Source organism: Oratosquilla oratoria, chromosome 8 (genome assembly GCF_046742065.1).
Source record: "Oratosquilla oratoria isolate Oo_2021 chromosome 8, ASM4674206v1, whole genome shotgun sequence".
Classification (NCBI taxonomy): Eukaryota; Metazoa; Arthropoda; class Malacostraca; order Stomatopoda; family Squillidae; genus Oratosquilla; species Oratosquilla oratoria.
In genome coordinates, this window is record NC_134784.1 from 76,328,287 (window position 1) to 76,347,380 (window position 19,094).

Below are 19,094 nucleotides of genomic sequence, written 5' to 3' on the forward strand. Positions count from 1 at the left end.
CTTCTTTTGTCTATGTACTAAAAGGCTTCATCCCTCTTATAAGAGAGGTTGCCAACCAAGGCATGCAAACCCCTTCCTCTCCACCTCTTTCTGCATCATTCAAATTCCATATCACTGCTCCACATGGTGTCTTGAGCATATCACTCCTTCACACAACCTTCTCTTTACATTCATCTCCAGATACCTATTTCTCAAAACACTTTTTATTCTCCTCCATACAACCACTTGTTTCCTTTATTCTATACAGTACTTCATCTCTACCTCCATTCCTTGTCACATGTGATTCCTAATATTCACTGCCCTTTACTTCCACCAGTGCCTAACCCTTTAAACTCACATCCACCTCACCAATATCATTGCTCCTTGTGCAACTCATCACCTTACTAATTTCTATCTATATACAAAATGGGCTTCTTCCCCCTTATAAGGAAAATAGCCTTAACCACTTCAGTACAAATCAAATTCTTGTGCACAGCATTGGCTGCCATATGAACGATGCATCACACTACTCGCATTATAAAATATAAAGTCACTGCTGTATTACCCGTTCTCTTTTACTGAGTAATAATAAACATACATATATATGTAATAACACTGGGTAATAGCCAAAAAATCGTCAGGGGTTTCTCAGCTGATTTAGACTAATTTTGGTGTTCTGAGTCCGAATATCACATTGGTTTTGCTCAATCAGGTCAACTTTTTGAAATACAGCCATAGGCCTACCTGACGAGCTATACATATGATAATTTGAAGGGTTTTGAGTTCAATCCTATTTTTCTTGAAGAATATAGCGAATTATTCATATATAAATGGTTGCTTCTGGTGTGTTTCTGTTTGAAATTGACTAATTGACTTATTTTTTTCTTTTCAGGGTATTGATATGGCTTCGGCGCGACAGTCATGCAGGAATAATCCTGACATTTTCTGCTACATTTGTGGAGAATACACGCTGTCAATGCACAGGAAGAGCATCACAAGCTTTGTGAAGCGCGCATACCAGGCTTACTTTCAAGTCAAGCTGGGTGACCAAGATAAGTCCTGGGCACCGCACACGGTGTGCATGACGTGCGTGGAATACCTCCGGCGGTGGACGAAGGGCACGAAAACTTCACTGAAGTTTGGGATTCTGATGGTTTGGAGGGAGCCGTCTGACCATGAATCGGATTGTTACTTCTGCGCCATCAATACTACTGGCATCAACCGGAAGAATCGGAGCAGCCTCCAGTACCCCGACCTTCCATCTGCCCGCCGTCCAGTTGCTCACTGCGAAGAACTTCCTGTACCAGCGTGCAGAGAGCTTCCTGACAGCGACGACGAGGCCACCACTGCATATGAGGGAGGAGATACAGAAGAAGAGTATGAAACACAAGATGGTCTGCAGCCTTTTTCACAATGTGAGCTTAATGATCTGGTTCGGGATCTCAGCTTGTCGAAGACTTCCGCCGAGCTGTTGGCCTCCAGACTCAAAGAGAAAAATCTACTCGGCGAGGACGCGCGTATCACGTTCTTTCGTAGAAGGCATCAGGACTACATGGGCTACTTCTGCCAGGAGGAAGTCCTCGTGTACTGCCGAGATGTCGCCGGTCTTCTTGTTAAACTCGGCGCTCCTCAATATGATCCGAGAGATTGGCGACTCTTCATAGACAGTAGCAAGCGCTCTTTGAAGAGTGTGCTCATCCACAACGGGAACGAGTTCGCCTCAATTCCTCTTGCGCACTCCACAACTCTCAAAGAGAAATATGAAGCAGTCAAGTACGTGCTCGACAAAATCCAATATGAGCAGCACCAATGGCTCATCTGCGTCGACCTTAAGATGGTGAACTTTCTACTTGGTCAGCAGTCCGGGTACACAAAGTACCCATGCTTTATATGTAAGTGGGACAGTCAAGACAGAGCCCAGCACTATGTGAAGAAAGAGTGGCCGGCGCGAGAGCAGTTAGTACCTGGGGCGAGCAACATCATAAACGAACCTCTTGTTGACTGGGAAAAGATTTTGGTCCCACCGCTTCACATCAAGCTTGGGTTAATGAAACAGTTCACGCGCGCTCTGGACAAGGATGGGAGGTGCTTCAACTACCTGTGGCGAGCCTTCCCTGGAGTGACCATTGAGAAGCTGAAGGCCGGCATTCTCGATGGCCCACAGATACGGCAGCTCATCAAGGACACAGAGTTCGAAAACTCCATGAACACGCTAGAGTGCGCCGCCTGGAGGTCGTTTGTGCAGGTGGTGAACAACTTCCTGGGGAACAAGAAGGCAGCAAACCGAGCCACACTCATCAACAGCATGATAAAGAACTTCCAAAACCTCGGGTGTTTGATGAGTATAAAGATGCATTTCCTGTTCCATGGAGAAGTTTCCTGAAAACCTTGGTGCGGTCAGCGACGAGCAGGGAGAAAGGTTCCATCAGGACATGCGTCAAATGGAGGAGAGGTACCAGGGGAGGTGGGACGCAGTCATGCTCGCGGACTACTGCTGGTCGCTGAAGAGAGACAACCCAGCAGCTGCTCACACATGGAATTCGAGGAAATGGTGATTTACGCCGTGAACTCTGAACTTTTGTGTCACGTAACGCTCATGTACATGTATTAAGCTTATCAAATGTAATCGAGTATATAAAAAATGAATGAATTTGGATACGTTGACTTTTATTTCCCCAGGAAAACGGAAAAACCGAATTTTTATGATCCGCAGAAATTAGGTTTTTGGACGAAAAATAGTTTTTTTCTTAAATGTCTGTAGCGAACAATCCTGACCTGATTGAGAAAAACCAAGGGCATTTTCGGACTCAGAGTATCACAATTAGTCTAATTCCGCTGGAAAACCCTGGACAATTTTTCAAAAAAAAAATTTTGTTACCCAGTGTAATACATACATACATATACCAAGGCTTTTTCCCCCTTATAAGGGAGGTAGCCAAAAAGGAAAAGGCATAAAATCATTCCCACCCATTCCATCCCTGAATACACTCCACATCCCTCCACCCTCCCTTAAATCTTAGCACCTCCTGGATGACGGGTCATCCCTGCACCTTGTCCACTGCCCTGGGTCAGAAGCAGAAAATGTGATCATACCAATTCACAGAATCTATGGGTAACTCATGTACAACTACAAAAAAAAAAAAAAAATAAATAAATAAATAAATAAATAAATAAATAAATAAATATATATATATATATATATATATATACAGGTAAACGTCGACTTACGATGGCATTAGGTTTCGATAGAGCCATCGTAAGACGATTTCATCGTAAGTCGATCCCCAATTTGTGTATCACTCTGTTCCATGGTCACTGTACCTAGCCTACCTGTATATTAACCACCAGAGATACTGAATATAGCCTATTAAACATGTGCAGTAGTTTATTTAATTATTTTTATCCTTTTTACCATATTCAAACACTATAATATGTATTTTCAGTACGGGACTTAAATCTCGCGGGCAGCAGCCAATGCCAGCCGTACGACGTGACGTAATAATACTCGCATCATAAAATATAGTCACCGCTTATATCGATCGTTCTCTCTTTCACCCGCGAATTTTGAAAACCACAGAGAATGGGATTCAGGGCACATTTGAGAGAATGTAAAAACACGGGCGACTACAATAAATATAATCAAGACGCCGATATGGCAGCGTCGCGAATCCACTTGCTCCTCATGACGCCTACGTGTGCGGCACCGTATGGAAGGGGTTAAATTATCATATTGTCGTCGTCGTCGTCGTCATCGTAAAGTCGAACAATCGTAAGTCGCGGCCATCGTAAGTCGACGTTTACCTGTATATATATAATCAAGATGCCGACACCAGTATCCTCTTGTACCCATTGGTGCCTCATGATACCTATACATAGGTGTCATCGTACTGAAGTGGTTAAGTTTTACAAAGTGGAAAACCTACATCTGGGGTAGGAATGGCCTTTCATCAACAATAAGCTAAGAGATTTTTAAAAAGGAAACAAATAGATGTGGGATGGGTGGAAAGAGGGTGCATGTCTTAGCTGGCTGCCTCCCTTGTCAGGTGAGAGAAGCCTTTTGGTATACGGATATAAAGACAGAAAGGAAGAGCCTAACCATGTTTAGGATGAAGTATTTATGAAACATGGAAGGTGAAAGGGGGATGGACAGAGGGAGAAATATAGAAGTGAGGCAGACAGCATGGGTGGAACGAGCCATCAATAGGGTAGATCAAAGACTGCCATGATGGTTGGGCATGTGGAAATAATAAGTGAGGAAAGACCAGCAAGCAGATGTAAACTGGGTGGGAAGACTAAGAATGAGGTGGTTGGAGAGGAGGAGGGAACACTGGGTGCAAAAGGAATGTCTTGAGCACAGGAGAGTGAGCGATAAAGGAAGAGCAAAAATAGAGTGATTGTAGATGAATGAGGAAACAATGTGACTCAAAGGGAGGTTTGTCTAACCTGCTTTGTAAATTTCTCAAGTGGATGAGGGGCAGGTAGGCACCATAATATGAAGTTGTGTCTTGTTGCACTACATTTGACCTGTGCAATTTGATGGGGGACAAGAGTCGCCTTAATCATGAGGTGTTAAAATGGGAATGATAGGTGGGTTATGCTTTAAGTCAGACACTCTTTAATAAAGATAAAAAGGTATTATAATATATGTATGTTTGTACGTGGGATGGGGAGGAGGGAGTGGTTGTGTGTGGATGATATTTTGACGCAGCCCAAAGGGACTTTACCCCGTCTTCTCTAATTTCCACATGAAGAGACAGACAGGGGGGTCACCATATAAGTGAAACAGCCCTGCTGTGGATGAGCCGTGTTTTGCTCCATTGCTTCTTACCTGGACAATGGGCAGAAGATAGGGATGATCATTCATCCATGAGGAGCTAAGATGGAAGGGAAACAAGGGTAGTGAATGGGAGTGGAATGGTTGGGACTGGGTATGTGCCTCTGAGTTGGCTACCTCCCTTAGAAGGAGAAAGAAGCTCTGGGTATATAGATAGATGTTTGTACTAATTATCTATGCTTAATTATGCATCCATAGTATGGTATCCAACAACAAAGAAAAAGAGCCTACAAACAATATGAAAGCCTTAAAAATAATAACTGTTTATCTATCTAAATACCAAGCCAGTCAGGGCACATACCCACCCCACCTATTCCACTCCCATCATCCACCACTCATTGTTTTCCTCTCATCTTAGCTCCTTGTGGAATCTGGGTCAGAAGCAAATGCAGCAAGATACAGTACATCTACAGCTGGGTTGCTTCATTTACATGGCAACCTTTCCCCTCCATTTCCTCAAACGGAATATACAGAAGACTTGGGGGGGGGGGAATCCCTTTGGGCCGTGTCAAAATATCATCCATACACAACCATTCTACACTCATACCCTATCCCCTGCCTACTTACTTCACTGCTCAACTGACATTCCCCTCTTGCTCTAAGCCCCTTTCACTCTGTTCATCCATCTCATCCTCAATCATCCCCTCAAGTTCACTCTCTCCATTTAGCCGCATCAAAACATCAACAGAATATCTCCACTCAAAACCAAAACTCTTCCTATAAAAGATCATATGAGAATAATAGGTACCCTGTCCTATGCAAACCTTTGAATCCATCCCCCTCACACATGTCACACAAACACCCCACCAAACACAAAATAAAAACAACTCCAGCAATATTCTATTAAAAAATCTAACATAAGTTACCATCTGGTGCTCCATAATATCAATATGAAAACCGGCACACTCAAGACAAGAATTTTACCAATAGAATACCAATTCCTATACTTCTCCAAACTCCCCCAGAAATCAATTTCACGAAGAAATCTCTCCCAAGACAATAAAGCAATGCAATAAGAGACCTACATTCAAGTCATCACCAGGCACTAAAACAGTACCAACACAGAAATGACCTGTGTCATGTTCCATGACGTGTTACTGACACAAAGTTGTGAATATGGCACCATAAGCAACATTCTAGCATAAGCCATATTTGTTCACCATCCTTAATGAAAATGCCTATTACGTTAAATTAAACCAATTAGTAGGTTATCTTAAATTAGATGATAAGATTTAAATGTGAATTAGGCTTTCTCTCACATGAGTGTTCCAGTTGCAGGAGGACTTACAAACCAGCGGCAGAGGAGTTCACAACTCAGGCACTTCTGTCTGAGGCTGGAGGTCACCATGAATGATGACGCAAAAAAGTAGCGTCCAAATTATTATACGTGTTCTCCTTTTTTGTTAGATAACTAGAAATTGACAATTTGTAAGCCTTCTTTGCACAAAAATAAAGAAGTGGATAGGTTGTGTGAAACCAGGCAAATAGAGGTAGGTTAGGTTTATATTTATAATAAACTGGCACTTGCCATTGGCACTGTGTTGTGTGGTCTTAGTATAAATCTAAGAGATGCAGGCAGTGGCCATGCACATATCCCATATACACCTGGCTAAGGTAAATTATATATTTTTATATCATGTGAACTAAATAGTTTGTTTTGCACCTCACCCTTTTGTTGTCCTTGTAAAGCAAGAAAACTGCTTTAATAGGCAAATTATCATACTAGGTACTGAAATGAGGAACTGTTCAAATTACGGCTGAGATTTGATACATCAACTCAAACACAGAGGCTAGTCCATGACACCTGGCAACAAATACCAATAGCCCCAGATGCAACCATCAAGCATTTATACACAGAGCATCCTACACTACATGGTCTTAAACTCACTACTTTCAAAATGCAACACAAAATCTCTTCACTGAGAGATTTATGATCTGACTCAGTGGCTGTGAGCCTCCTGCAAGAGAGTTAGCACAACAAATAGATTAAGTACTATAAAGGTTAAAAGGTTTACTCACTTTGTTGCTCAACTTTGTAGTTACTTCTAGATTCTAACAATGAAAATGACTCTGTCTTGAAGGGAGTCTGTAATATAATAACTTGATTAGAAATATTAACAACAGGAGAGGGAGAGACAGCATCTATACATAAAATCTATGATTCATATAAAAAATATTGTTACCCATAACATCAGTACATGAAGTAATTTAAGCAATTCATATATAAAAAAGATAAGAAAAAAAGATAAGAGAAAGAAAGAGAGAGAGAGATAGAGAGAGAGAGAGAGAGGGAGAAAGGAAGATAGAGAGAGAAACAGAGAGAGAGAGAGAGAGAGAGAGAGAGAGAGAGAGAGAGAGAGAGAGAGAGAGAGAGAGAGAGAGAGAGAGAAGGGAGAGAATGAGGGAAGGGAGAGAGAGAGAGGAGGGAGAGAGGAGGGAGAGAGGAGGGAGAGAGGAGGGAGAGAGGGGAGAGTGAGATGAGAGAGGAGGGAGAGAGGAGGGAGAGAGAGGAGGAAGAGAGAGAGGAGGAAGAGAGAGAGGAGGAAGAGAGAGAGGAGGAAGAGAGAGAGGAGGGAGAGAGATACTTTGGGTTTGCATACTGCAAAATACATGCCTTTTGAAGTGATTGATTTCTCTGGTTCCAGTCTGATATTTCTCTTAGTGCAACTCGATCTGGTAAAAAAAAAAATAGTTTGAGTAAACAGACATACAATGGACATGTAGCTAAAAAGCTCCCTATGTACACAAATATATAAGCATGAAGCAAAAATAATTAAAAACAACGAGTTCTATTTTTGCCACCACAGTCCTAGCCTCTTCATCCCACCATTCATGGTCTCTCCTGTTCCTTCCAATCCAACACAATCCTTGCACACGTTAGCATTTTCTCCTTGAAACATACACATTCTTCCTCTGCTCTCATTTCTCCTTTATTTTTCACTGCATCACACACCTCTCTTAACTTCATCATCAAAGTCATCAGGTTCTTCCTGAAGGTCCTCGAGAATCTGACTTTGCTCTAAGTGTTGACCAAGTTCCTCAGCATCTGAAGGTGTTCTTAAATTTGCTTCCTCTTCTTCATAAGAATATACTTTTTTCTTTCTAAAACTATCCATAGTCTTTGATAAGGTTGGCATACCATGTGAAGTCAACTGGGGACTCCCAGCTGCTGCATCTCTGTCAAAATTCATCTGAAATGGAATATCAATACAGAGTTTTTAATCAATAATAGGACCAATAGGATCAAAGAACCAATGCTGCATTGCTTCTGACCCGGACAGTGGGCAGGGAGAGGAGCTAAGGTGAGAGGTAATCAATGGGTGGTGGATGGAAGGGGAATGGTTTGGAGTGGGCAAGTGCTTTAGCTGACTACCTCCCTTATATGAGTAAGGGGAAGAGGCCCTTGGTATATAGATAGATAAGACCGATGATGGGTACCTTCAAGTGGTGATCAAAACAGACACCAGAAAGAACCATCTCCCTGCCACCTGTCTTCAAAAACCATACCTACTTTAAGAAACCAATTACTTATCATCTAACTATAAATCATTATTTCTTAAATTCTTCTTACCATGAGTGATTTACTGTAAGACCCCACAGACGTCCTCCTCATCACTGTGCGCTTGACATGTCTGTGTAGGATACATAGAATTATTTACTTGTTCAATTGGAAAAAAACAAAAATAAATAAATAAAGGTAATTTAATTATATTTTTTTATATGCAAATGTTGTATAGCTAACATTATGAACCTTTCTAACTTACCTTTAAACAATACGTAAAATAATTACAGCTTTAAGTTTCACTGATTGGAATATTGCAGTTTGATACATACACACACACATGAATTTAAAAACAGTCTAGATAAAATGAGATATATAGCTTCATAATGTGAGATGAGCTTTTGAAGTCAAAAGATTGTGCAATCAGTCCTAGAATCTTATTTTGCTTTCTCAGAGGCTGAAATACACTGTTTAGGTGATTTGAGATCGTTACTGATAATTACCCCTAGATCTTTCTCACTATCCACTTTTGTTAACGAATTTCCAAATAACTTGTAATCATACATACTGTTATTTTTACCTATGTGCATAACCTTGCATTTACTTGTGTTAAATTTCATTAGCCACTTTTCAGACCATTGCTGTAATTCATCTAAATCTTCTTGAATATCTAAATGATTGAAGTGATCATTTGCCATCCCACACAATTTTATATCTTCAGCAAATTTGGAAACAATAGATTTTAGTCTGTGGTCTATATCACTTATACATACTATGAATAGAAGTGGCCCAAGAACAGAACCCTGAGGAACTCCACTTGTAACACTTTTCCATCTAGAAGTTTTGCCATTTAAAACAACTCACTGTTTTCAATCATTCAACCAATTTCTAGTCCAACTTAATAGAATGCCACTTACTCCGTGTGAAGCTAATTCAGTAAGTAGTCTTTTGTTGGGGACGGTATAAAAAGCTTTTGCAAAGTCTAAATATATTAAATCTATATTGTTTCTTTTGTCATAACTCGAGATGACTGTGTTGTAGAATTCGGGTAAATTAGTCACGCAAGAATGCTCCCATCTGAATCCATGCTGGCTATCCTTTATCCAACAGTTACTTTCTAAATGATGTTCAATAGCATCTCTGATGATAGTTTCCATCATTTTTCCTACGAATGAAGTCAGGCTTACAGGCCTGTAGTTATTTGGTTTCTTTTTGTCACCTTTTTTTAAATATTGGAGTGACATTAGCTAGCTTCCATTCTCTTGGGACATCTCCAGATATGATTTTTTTTTTTTTTAATAATTTCTAATGGAAGAACAATTTAATTTTTCATTTCCTTTAAGATTCTTGGATGACAACTGTCAGGCCCTGGTGTTTTATTAATTTTGAGTTTCTCTATACACCTTTTAATTTTTTCTTTTGTTATATTTACCACAGTAAGTTTACCCTAGATTTTCACAGTTTTCAGTTTGGAGTTCACTTTGAGGTGTTTCGTTTATGAATGGCGAGCTATAATAGTTGTTTGAAATATTACACATTCTTTCGTTTGAATACTCAAGTTAACTGTTAGCAGATAATAGTGGGCTAATGTGATTCCTAATAATATTTTTATTTCTAATGTAACTGTATAATTCTTTGGGATTCTCTTTGGATTTATCAGTGATATTCATTTCGTATTGTCGTTTTCATTTTTTATTGTCTTTTTTAAATCTCTCTGTATTATTACATAACTTTGATAGTCGTTAGGTGCACCCAAGCTCTTGTATTTCTTATAAGCCTGTCTCTTTTTGGCAATACTTTTTTCAGTTTCTTTGTTGAGCCATTTTGGGCGAGCCTGATCTGGGGGACGTCTGTCCTTAAACGGGATGTATGAATCATCTTAGTAAACGTATTTTGAAATATTTCCCACATCTGATCTACAGGTCTTTCGCTTAAAATTGCCTCCCAATCTGTAAGCTGAAGCTCCTGACGTAGTCCTATGAACTGAGCTTTACTAAAACCGGGTATTTTAAATGTATATGCATCTATTCTAAAAACTTTTAGCAGTTTGAATCTAAGTTGTGGTCATTATTTGCAATAGTTTCACCAACCTCCACATTGGCTATCATGCTCTCACGACTAGTGATCAATAGATCAATTAAGTTTCCATGTCTTGTGGGTTCTTTTACATGCTGAACTAAGTAATTGTCACCAAGAAAATCTATCAGGCAATCACTTATATGGCCATGTTCAAGGGTCATCCAATCAATGTCAGTAAAATTGAAATCACCCATTATCAATAAGTCCCGGTTGCAGAAACTAGACAGTTCTTGAAACAACAGTTTGTCATCTGCTAATGATAATGTTTTTGGCCTATATATTACACCTACATTCATTTTTTGTCCATTTGTTTGGGTTAATTCTACCCACAAACTATCATATGCATCCTGTTTTACTTTCTCTAAAACACAGGCATGGACATTGCTTTTAATGTATAACAGAACACCCCCACCTTTCTTGTGGTTTCTATCCTGATGAAAGTGTTTAAATCCTGCAATATTAAATTCAGCTTCAAACTCTTTACCATTTAACCATGTCTCGGTTATTCCTATCATATCGAGATTTTCACTTTTGACATATGCCTGTATTTCTTGAAATTTATTCTTAATACTATGAGCATTAAAATACATGGTATTAAGAAACTCGTGGTTATTTCTTTTTGACACGTTTTGTATTTCATCATGATGCCTTACCTTATAATTTTGTTCTTTATTGACACATTGCTCTATAATGACATTTGGTACTTCACTGACATTCAATGCCTCATAAACATTTCCCCATCATTATGTTTTTCTTTGATATCGTAAACCACAATGCACTTCATTTTATCCACTGTGTCTCTCACCCAGTTTTCCTTTTCTTTGATTACCTTAATTACTGTTTCCTTTGCATTCTCTTCTACCTGCTGTTGTACTATTTCTTTGAAAGATTTTTTTTTTCACGTTCCTGTTTCCACTGATTTTTTATTTCAATAAGGTCTGTCTCTTTGATTGATTCTCCCACCTTTTCAGTCACTGCTTGTAATAGTTCTTTGACCTTTCTTTAGTTCTTCATTTTTGTTCCTATCTTCTTTTTTCCTTTCTTTCATTCTCTTTTAATCATACTTAGTTCACTTTTTAGATTGTTTAATTCTCTGATTATCTCATCATTGGTTCTGCGTAAGTTTGACATCTCTAATTGCAAAGCTCTATGGTGTATGTATTTACCTAGTTTACCTAGCTGTATCTTACAGGAAGGGATGCTATGCTTGTGGTGTCCTGTCTCTGTATCTCGCATCTAATTTGCTCTTAAATTCTTGTATTGTTTTTGCACACACTATTGTTTTGTCTAGTATGTTCCATACATCCACCACTCTGTGGGGAAAGATTTTTTTTCTTTTCATGTCTCTTCTATAACTGTCCTTTTTGAGCTTCTTTCCATGTCCTCTTGTGTTTCTCTTATCCCAAATTAGTAAGTCTCTATCATGGACTTCTAGACCTTTCATAACTCTGTAAATGTTCAACAAATCATCTCTTTTTCTTCTTTGTTCCAGATTTGGTAGTTCTAGCTTTGACAATATTTCTTCATATGACATTTTTGATAATGTGTGTGTGTATTTACCTAGTATTATATGGGAAGGGAGCCGTCTTTGTATCTTTCAGCATCAAGTTTGTTCTTAAAATCTTGAATAGTGTTTGCACACACTGTTGCCTATCTAATTCATTCCAGGTATCCACCACTGTGTGGGAAGCTATTCTTTTTTCAGATCTCTTCTATAATTATCCTTTTTGAGTTTCTTTTCATGTCCTCTTGTTTTTCTATTGTCCCACTTTAATAAATCATCTCTATCTAGGATTTCCATTCCTTTCATGATTCTATAAATAGTCAGTAGATCTCCTCTCTCTTCTTTGTTCCAGAGTTGGTAGTTCCAATTTGGACAATCTTTGTTCATATGTCAATTTGGAGAGTGTTGGTGCCATCTTTGTCGTTGCTCTTTGAATTCTTTCTAATTTCTTTATGTTCTTTTTAGTACTGGGTGTCCATGGTGTTGCAGCATACTCCAATTTTAGTCTTATCAGTGTAACTAATATTTTCTTAACCATTTCCTCATCCAAATAGTCAAATGCCAATTTCATCAACCTTAGGTTTAAGGTTTATCCGAGTATTTTATTGATATGTTTGTCTAGTGACAAGTCTTTGCTGACTATTACTCCAAGGTGTCTCTCCGAGCTCACATTTTTTACTTTTCCTTCACCAATTTTACAATTTCTCGATGTTCTATTTTTACTTTTTCCAAACTCCATTATACTACACCTCTTGATCTTAAAGTTCACTTCCCACTTTTGACTCCATTTCCAGATTTTATCTAGGTCTATCTGTAATGTGTGTGAATATTTACCTAGTTTGTTCTTAAATTCATGTATGGTCTTTGTATCTGGCAACATCTAGTTTGTTCTTGAATTCATGTATGGTATTTGCACACACTATTGTTTCATCCAATTTGTTCCAGACATCCACTGATCTGTGTGGAAAGCTTTTTTTTTTCTTTTTTCTTTTTTTTTAATCTCTTCTATAATTGTCCCGTCATCCAGGAGGTGCTCAGATGAGAGGAAGGGTGGGAGGGGTGTGGAGTGTATTTAGGGATGAAATGGGTGGGAGTGTTTTTATGCCTTTCCCTTTTTGGCTACCTCCCTTGGAAGGGGGAAAAAGCCTTGGTATATGTATGTATGTATGTATAATTGTCCTTTTTGATTTTTTTTCATCTCTCCTTGTTTTTCTTCTATCCCAATTTAATAAGTTTTCTCTATCATAATTCTATAAATGACCAACATATCACCTCTTTCTCTTTTTGGTTCCAGGGTTGGTAATTCCAGCTTAGACAATCTTTGTTCCTATGTCAGTTTTGAAAGCATTGGGGCCATCTTTGTCGCTGTTCTTTGGATTCTTTCTATTTTCCTTATATTCTTTTTTGTACTAGGTGTCCATAGTGTCACTGTGTACTCCAGTCTTGGTCTCATTAGTGTGACTATTATTTTCTTTACCATTTCCTCATCCAAGTAATCAACTGTCTTTACTTCCTTTGCACTGATTTTATATTATCCTGATTTTTTTTTTCAAATTCCATTATACTATATTTCTTAATGTTGAAGTCTACTTCCTACTTCTGACTCCATTCCCAGACCTTGTTCAGATCTCTCTGTAGCAATTCACAATCTTTTTCCATACTTTTAGTAGTTTTGCATCATCTGCAAAGTTGTCTACTTTTTATCATTCCATTTTTTCCCCAGTGGGTGAGATGCAAGGATGACCTGTCATCCAGGAGGAGCTAAGAAAATAGGGAGGGAGGGAGGGGTGGTGAATGGGATTAGGGTATGTGGGGATGAAATGGGTGGGAGAGGATTTATGCTTTTGACTATCTCCCTTGTATGGGGGAAAAAGCCTTTGGTATATGTATGTACTTATTTTGGCCTGCACAACTGAAAGGTTTAGCTCCATTGGATTTCTTTTATAGCATCATGTAAAAGCTAATGTTTATTCAACTAAACCTCTAGCTTTAGAAGACATGTCTGCTAGGATAATTTAATTTACTGGTGTTAATGAAAACCAGTTGCAAAATGTCTTTCAAGAATAAGAGAATTGTACTGTCCTTTGCATTTGGACATATTATAACCCACTCCATTACCTATCTCATAAGACTGAGTGCAACCCTCATCCTCAGTTCTCATCCAGAACAAAAATTTAATTCAGTAAGCCAAGAGAAATAGGTTAATTAAGCATTAAGCAAAGCAAAATGCTGTGTTAAGGGAGTTAAAAAGCCCTGTAATGTATGCAATATCCATTAACCTTACCCCATGGGATTTTTGTCAGTGCAAAGTTAAGCCCATATAACAATTTATACATTTCCAATAAATACTGCTTACTTGTTTAACTAGCAGTTAAGTGCTTTCTATATCTTAACCCTTTTAACTTGAGACACTTGACAGTGAGGCCTCAGGTAGATAGCCTTCCAGGTACTTCAGTATTTTTTTTGCTTGTTTAGTTTTCATTTTTATTTTACCCAAAAAATGCCCTTTATAAATTCTAAACTGATGCCAAATGATTTTATCCAAATGAGGAGAGGACTCCTGGATGAAAACCTTAATGCTTATGACCCAGTTGTAGTTTACAGTATTATCATTATTATTTCCCCTCCCTCAGAATGCCATATTATATTGAACAATTGTTTTGTAATACTAAAAAGTGGCTTTGTAATTGAAAAATAAAACCTGTCTCCTCCATGCTCTGTCTACATTTTTCTTTTCAAACTCTTGTACAGACTTTGACTTTTGTTTGTATTGTGGTAAAAACAAACCAAAACTAATAATAATATCAATAAGTCTACTTAATTCTCCAAGCTATTCACTTACAATGGTAAATCCTTTAAATCCTTGAGTTTTCTTCCAGCAACCTCCATCACTACTTGCTCAATATCCGCTGTCGTTGAAAATTCTGTACTCACACTGGAAATAAAACTTGTCTTTCTTTACACTTCCTATTACTTCTTTTCTCTTAACGATGGTTATACTTGAGTATCTACATATAAAATAAAGGGTATTTGAAACTTTGTGTGTGCACCCACACTAATTCTAATATATAAACCTGTCTAAATATAAATTCATGCAAAGTACCTATTTGTAATACTTAGGATAGTAGCAATGTTCACAGGGATCTTGTCTTATACTTTCATATCAGAAGCCCCACAGAGAAAACCTCCCCACCCCAGACAAAAACCACACTGGCACACCTGCATGCAGAACACCATCTGGCATTAAGACAGTACCAATAAAAAAAGGCCCAGCCAGATTCAAACTGCCCAAGATGCAACAACCATAGAAAAATAAGACTAATGTACAACAAAATAGATTTTGAGAAACAGAAAATTCTTTCAAAATGCAAACTGGGAAAACTTCTTAAATGAAGAAACAAAGATGGAAGAGAAATGGAACATATTAAAAGAAAATTATAATGAGGGAATAGACAAATACATACCAAAGAAGAAACAAGAACGGGTGTACATAAAGTGCTGGTACAACAAAAATATAATGAGGCTAAAGACAAAAGAGACAAAACCTGGAAAAGATGGAAAAAATACAAAGAAGAGCAAGTGGCAAATATACATCAAACTAAGAAATGAATATGTAAAAATACACAGGGAAGAAAAGAGAAACTATGAAAAGGACATAATGGAAAAATGCAAGGACCAACCTAAACTATTCTACAGGTATGTGAATGACAAACTAAACGATAAACATGAAATAGTGAAACTGCATCAGGGGAATGATGAAAATATGGATGATGTAGAAATGGCTGAAATTATGAACAAATATTTTAAACCTGTATTCCTACTTGAAAGTACACAAAATTGGGAGGAATGACAGAAAGATCCCCCCCAATGAAAGAAATAACTGTGACACAGAAGGAAATAAACAACCAAATAAAAAACCTTGATGTCAGTAAATCACACAGGCCTGATGGAATTGCAAATTGGATATTAAAAGAATGTATAGATGAACTAAAGAACAAAATACACAAAATAATTTATTTCTCACTCAAAGAAGGAAAAGTACCACAAGATTAGAAAAATGCAAATATTGTACCAATATACAAAGGAGGGGACATGGAAATTCCAACCAACTATAGACCGGTCTCCCTTACTAGCACAATGGCAAAAATATGTGAAAAAGTTATCAAAAGTAAATGGATTAAACATTTGAAAGACAATAATATACTGAATCCAAAACAATTTGGATTTAGATGTGGAAGATCATGTGCCACTAACTTGATTTGCTAATAGAAATAATACAAGAAAGGGATGGACAGGCAGATTGGGCCTTCTTAGATCTACAAACAGCATATGATAAAGTACCACACAAGAAGCTACTAAGAAAAATTGAAATAATAGGTGGAGTACAAGGAAAGTTATTGGAATGGATGGAAGATTTCTTAAATGGGAGAAAAATGAGGGTAGTACTTGGAGACAAGAACTCAACCTGGGAAGAGATGATAAGTGGAGTCCCACAAGGTTCTATATTGGCTCCAATAATGTTTGCCATATATATAAATGACATGGATGAAGGTGTGGAATGTTATATGAACTTCTTTGCAAATGATGCAAAACTACTAAAAAGAGTAAGTACAGAGGAAAATTGTAAATCCCTACAAAAAGACCTGGATAAGGTCTGGGAATGGAGTCATAAGTGTGAAGTGCTTCAACATCAAGAAATGTAGTATAATGGAATTTGGAAAAAGTAAAAATAGAGTATCGGGATAAAATAAAATTGGTACAAAGGAAGTTAAAAAAGTTAACTCAGAAAGTGACCTTGGAGTAATCATCAGCAAAGAGACAACATATCAACAAAATAGTCAGAGAAACATTCAATTTATCAAAACCAATGAAAGTGGCCTTTGACTAGTTGGATGAAGAAATGGTAAAAAAAAATATTAGTTACATTGATAAGACCAAGATTAGAGTATGCTGCAACACTATGGACACTAGTACTAATAAGAATATAAAGAAATTAGAAAGAATACAAAGAGTAACGACAAAGATGGCACCAACACTCTCTAAACTGACATATGAACAAAGATTGTCCAAACTTGAACTACCAACCCTGGAACAAAGAAAGAGAGATCTACTGACCATCTACAGAATTATGAAAGGGATGGAAGCCCTCAATAAAGATGATTTACTAAAGTAGGATAAAAGAAAAAACAAGAGGACATGAAAAGAAACTTAAAAATGGCAGTTATAGAAGAGATCCAAAAAAGAAGTTTCCCACACAGAGTGATGGATATCTGGAATAAATTGGATAAGGAAACAGTGAGTGCAAAAACTATACATGGATTTAAGAACAAACTTGATGCTGAAAGATACAAAGACAGGTCACTACAAGCATAGCTCTCTTCCCGTAAAGTACAAATAGGTAAATTCAACTAGGTAAAATACACAAATTGACATATGAGCAAAGATTGTCTAAACTGGAACTACCAACCCTGGAACAAAGAAGAGAAAGAGGTGATCTATTGGCTATTTACAGAATCATGAAAGGCATGGAAGTCCTTGACAGAGAAGACTTATTAAAGTGGGATAAAAGAAAAACAAGAGGACATGAAAAGAAACTCAAAAAGAATAGTGATAGAAAACATCTGGAAAAAAAAAAAAAAATCCACATAAAGTGGTGGATGTCTGGAACAAATTGGACAAAACAATGTTGTGTGCAAACACCATACAAGAATTTAAGAACAAACTAGATGTTACAAGATACAAAAACGGGTCACTACAAGCATAGCTCCCCTTCCTTTATAATACAACTAGGTAAATACAAATACACACAATAGAAAACTCACCTAACTGTGAGGAAATAGAGAGATCCCCTCGATGAAAGACATAATTGTAACACAAACGGAAATCAGCAACCAAATCAAAACCCTTGACGTCAGAAAATCATATGGTCCAGACGGAATTGCAAATTGGATACTGAAAGAATGCATGGAAGAATTAACAGACAAAATATACAATATAACTAAATTCTCACTTAAAGAAGGAAAAGTGCCACAGGACTGGAAGAAGGCAAACATTGTACCAATTTATAAGGGAGGAAACAAGGAAGACCCATCAAATTACAGACCGGTCTCCCTGACAAGCACAGTAGCAAAAATTTGCGAAAAGGTCGTCAAAAATAGATGGGTTAAACATTTGGAAGAAAAAACTATACTGAATCCAAATCAATTTGGATTCAGACAAGGAAGATCATGTACAACAAACTTGATCTGCTTCTACTCAAGATTAATAGACATAATACAAGAGAGAGATGGTTGGGCAGACTGTGCCTTTCTGGACCTACAAAAGGCATTTGATAAGGTACCACACAATAAACTAATAAGGAAGATAGAATCAATAGGTGGCATCAGAGGAAAATTATTGGAATGGATGAAAGACTGGGAGGAAAATGAGAGTAGTAATTAGAGACAGATTCTTAAATTGGGAAGAAATGATAAGTGGTGTTCCGCAGGGATCAGTACTGGCCCCAATCACGTTTGCTATATAAATAATGACATGGACGAAGGAGTAGAGTGTTATATGAATTTCCTTGCAAATGACGCAAAAATACTAAAGAAAGTAAAAACCGAGGAGGATTGCAACTCATTACAACAAGACTTGGACAAGATCTGGAAATGGACTCAAAAGTGGGAAGTGAAATTCAATATCAAGAAATGTAGTATAATGGAATTTGGAAAAAGGAAAAACAGAATATCGAGAGATTATAAAATTGGTGAAGAAGAGGTCAAAAAAGTAAACTCGGAAAAAGACCTTGGAGTGATGATCAGCAAAGACATGACACAGGATAAGCATATTAATAAAATAGTTGGAGAAACCTATAATTTATTGAGGTCAATAATAAGACCAAAACTCAAATACGCAGCAACACTATGGACACCTAGTACCAAAAAGAATATAAAGAAGTTAGAAAGAATACAAAGAGCAACAACAAAACTGGCACCAACTCTTTCTAAATTGACATATGAACAAAGACTGTCCAAATTAGAATTACCAACTCTGGAACAAAGAAGGGAAAGAGGAAACTTACTATCTATAGAATTCTGAAGGGAACAGAAATCTTAGATAAGAATGACTTATTGAGATGAGACAATGGAAAAACAAGAGGACACGAAAAGAAACTAAAAAAGATAATTACAGAAGAGACCTGAAAAAAAAAGCTT

General features: G+C 37.6%; 1 protein-coding gene across 5 annotated transcripts in view; it reads right to left on the reverse strand.

The window, feature by feature from the left end:
• The window catches only part of LOC143027839 (uncharacterized), a 59,151-nt gene that overhangs the window by 33,837 nt on the left and 6,220 nt on the right, over positions 1-19,094 (reverse strand). For 2 of the 5 annotated variants that reach the window (XM_076189477.1, XM_076189473.1), the window contains exons 2-6: positions 14,741-14,833; positions 8,385-8,445; positions 7,767-8,004; positions 7,428-7,486; positions 6,833-6,899 (exon numbers count right to left, since the gene is read on the reverse strand). In XM_076189477.1, coding sequence (XP_076045592.1) covers positions 6,833-6,899; positions 7,428-7,486; positions 7,767-8,004; positions 8,385-8,445; positions 14,741-14,787 — 472 coding nt within the window. In that variant the 5' untranslated portion in view covers positions 14,788-14,833. Of the gene's footprint in view, positions 1-6,832; positions 6,900-7,427; positions 7,487-7,766; positions 8,005-8,384; positions 8,446-14,740; positions 14,907-19,094 lie in introns of all 5 variants that reach the window. The other 3 variants (XM_076189474.1, XM_076189475.1, XM_076189476.1) reach the window with 3 other exon arrangements.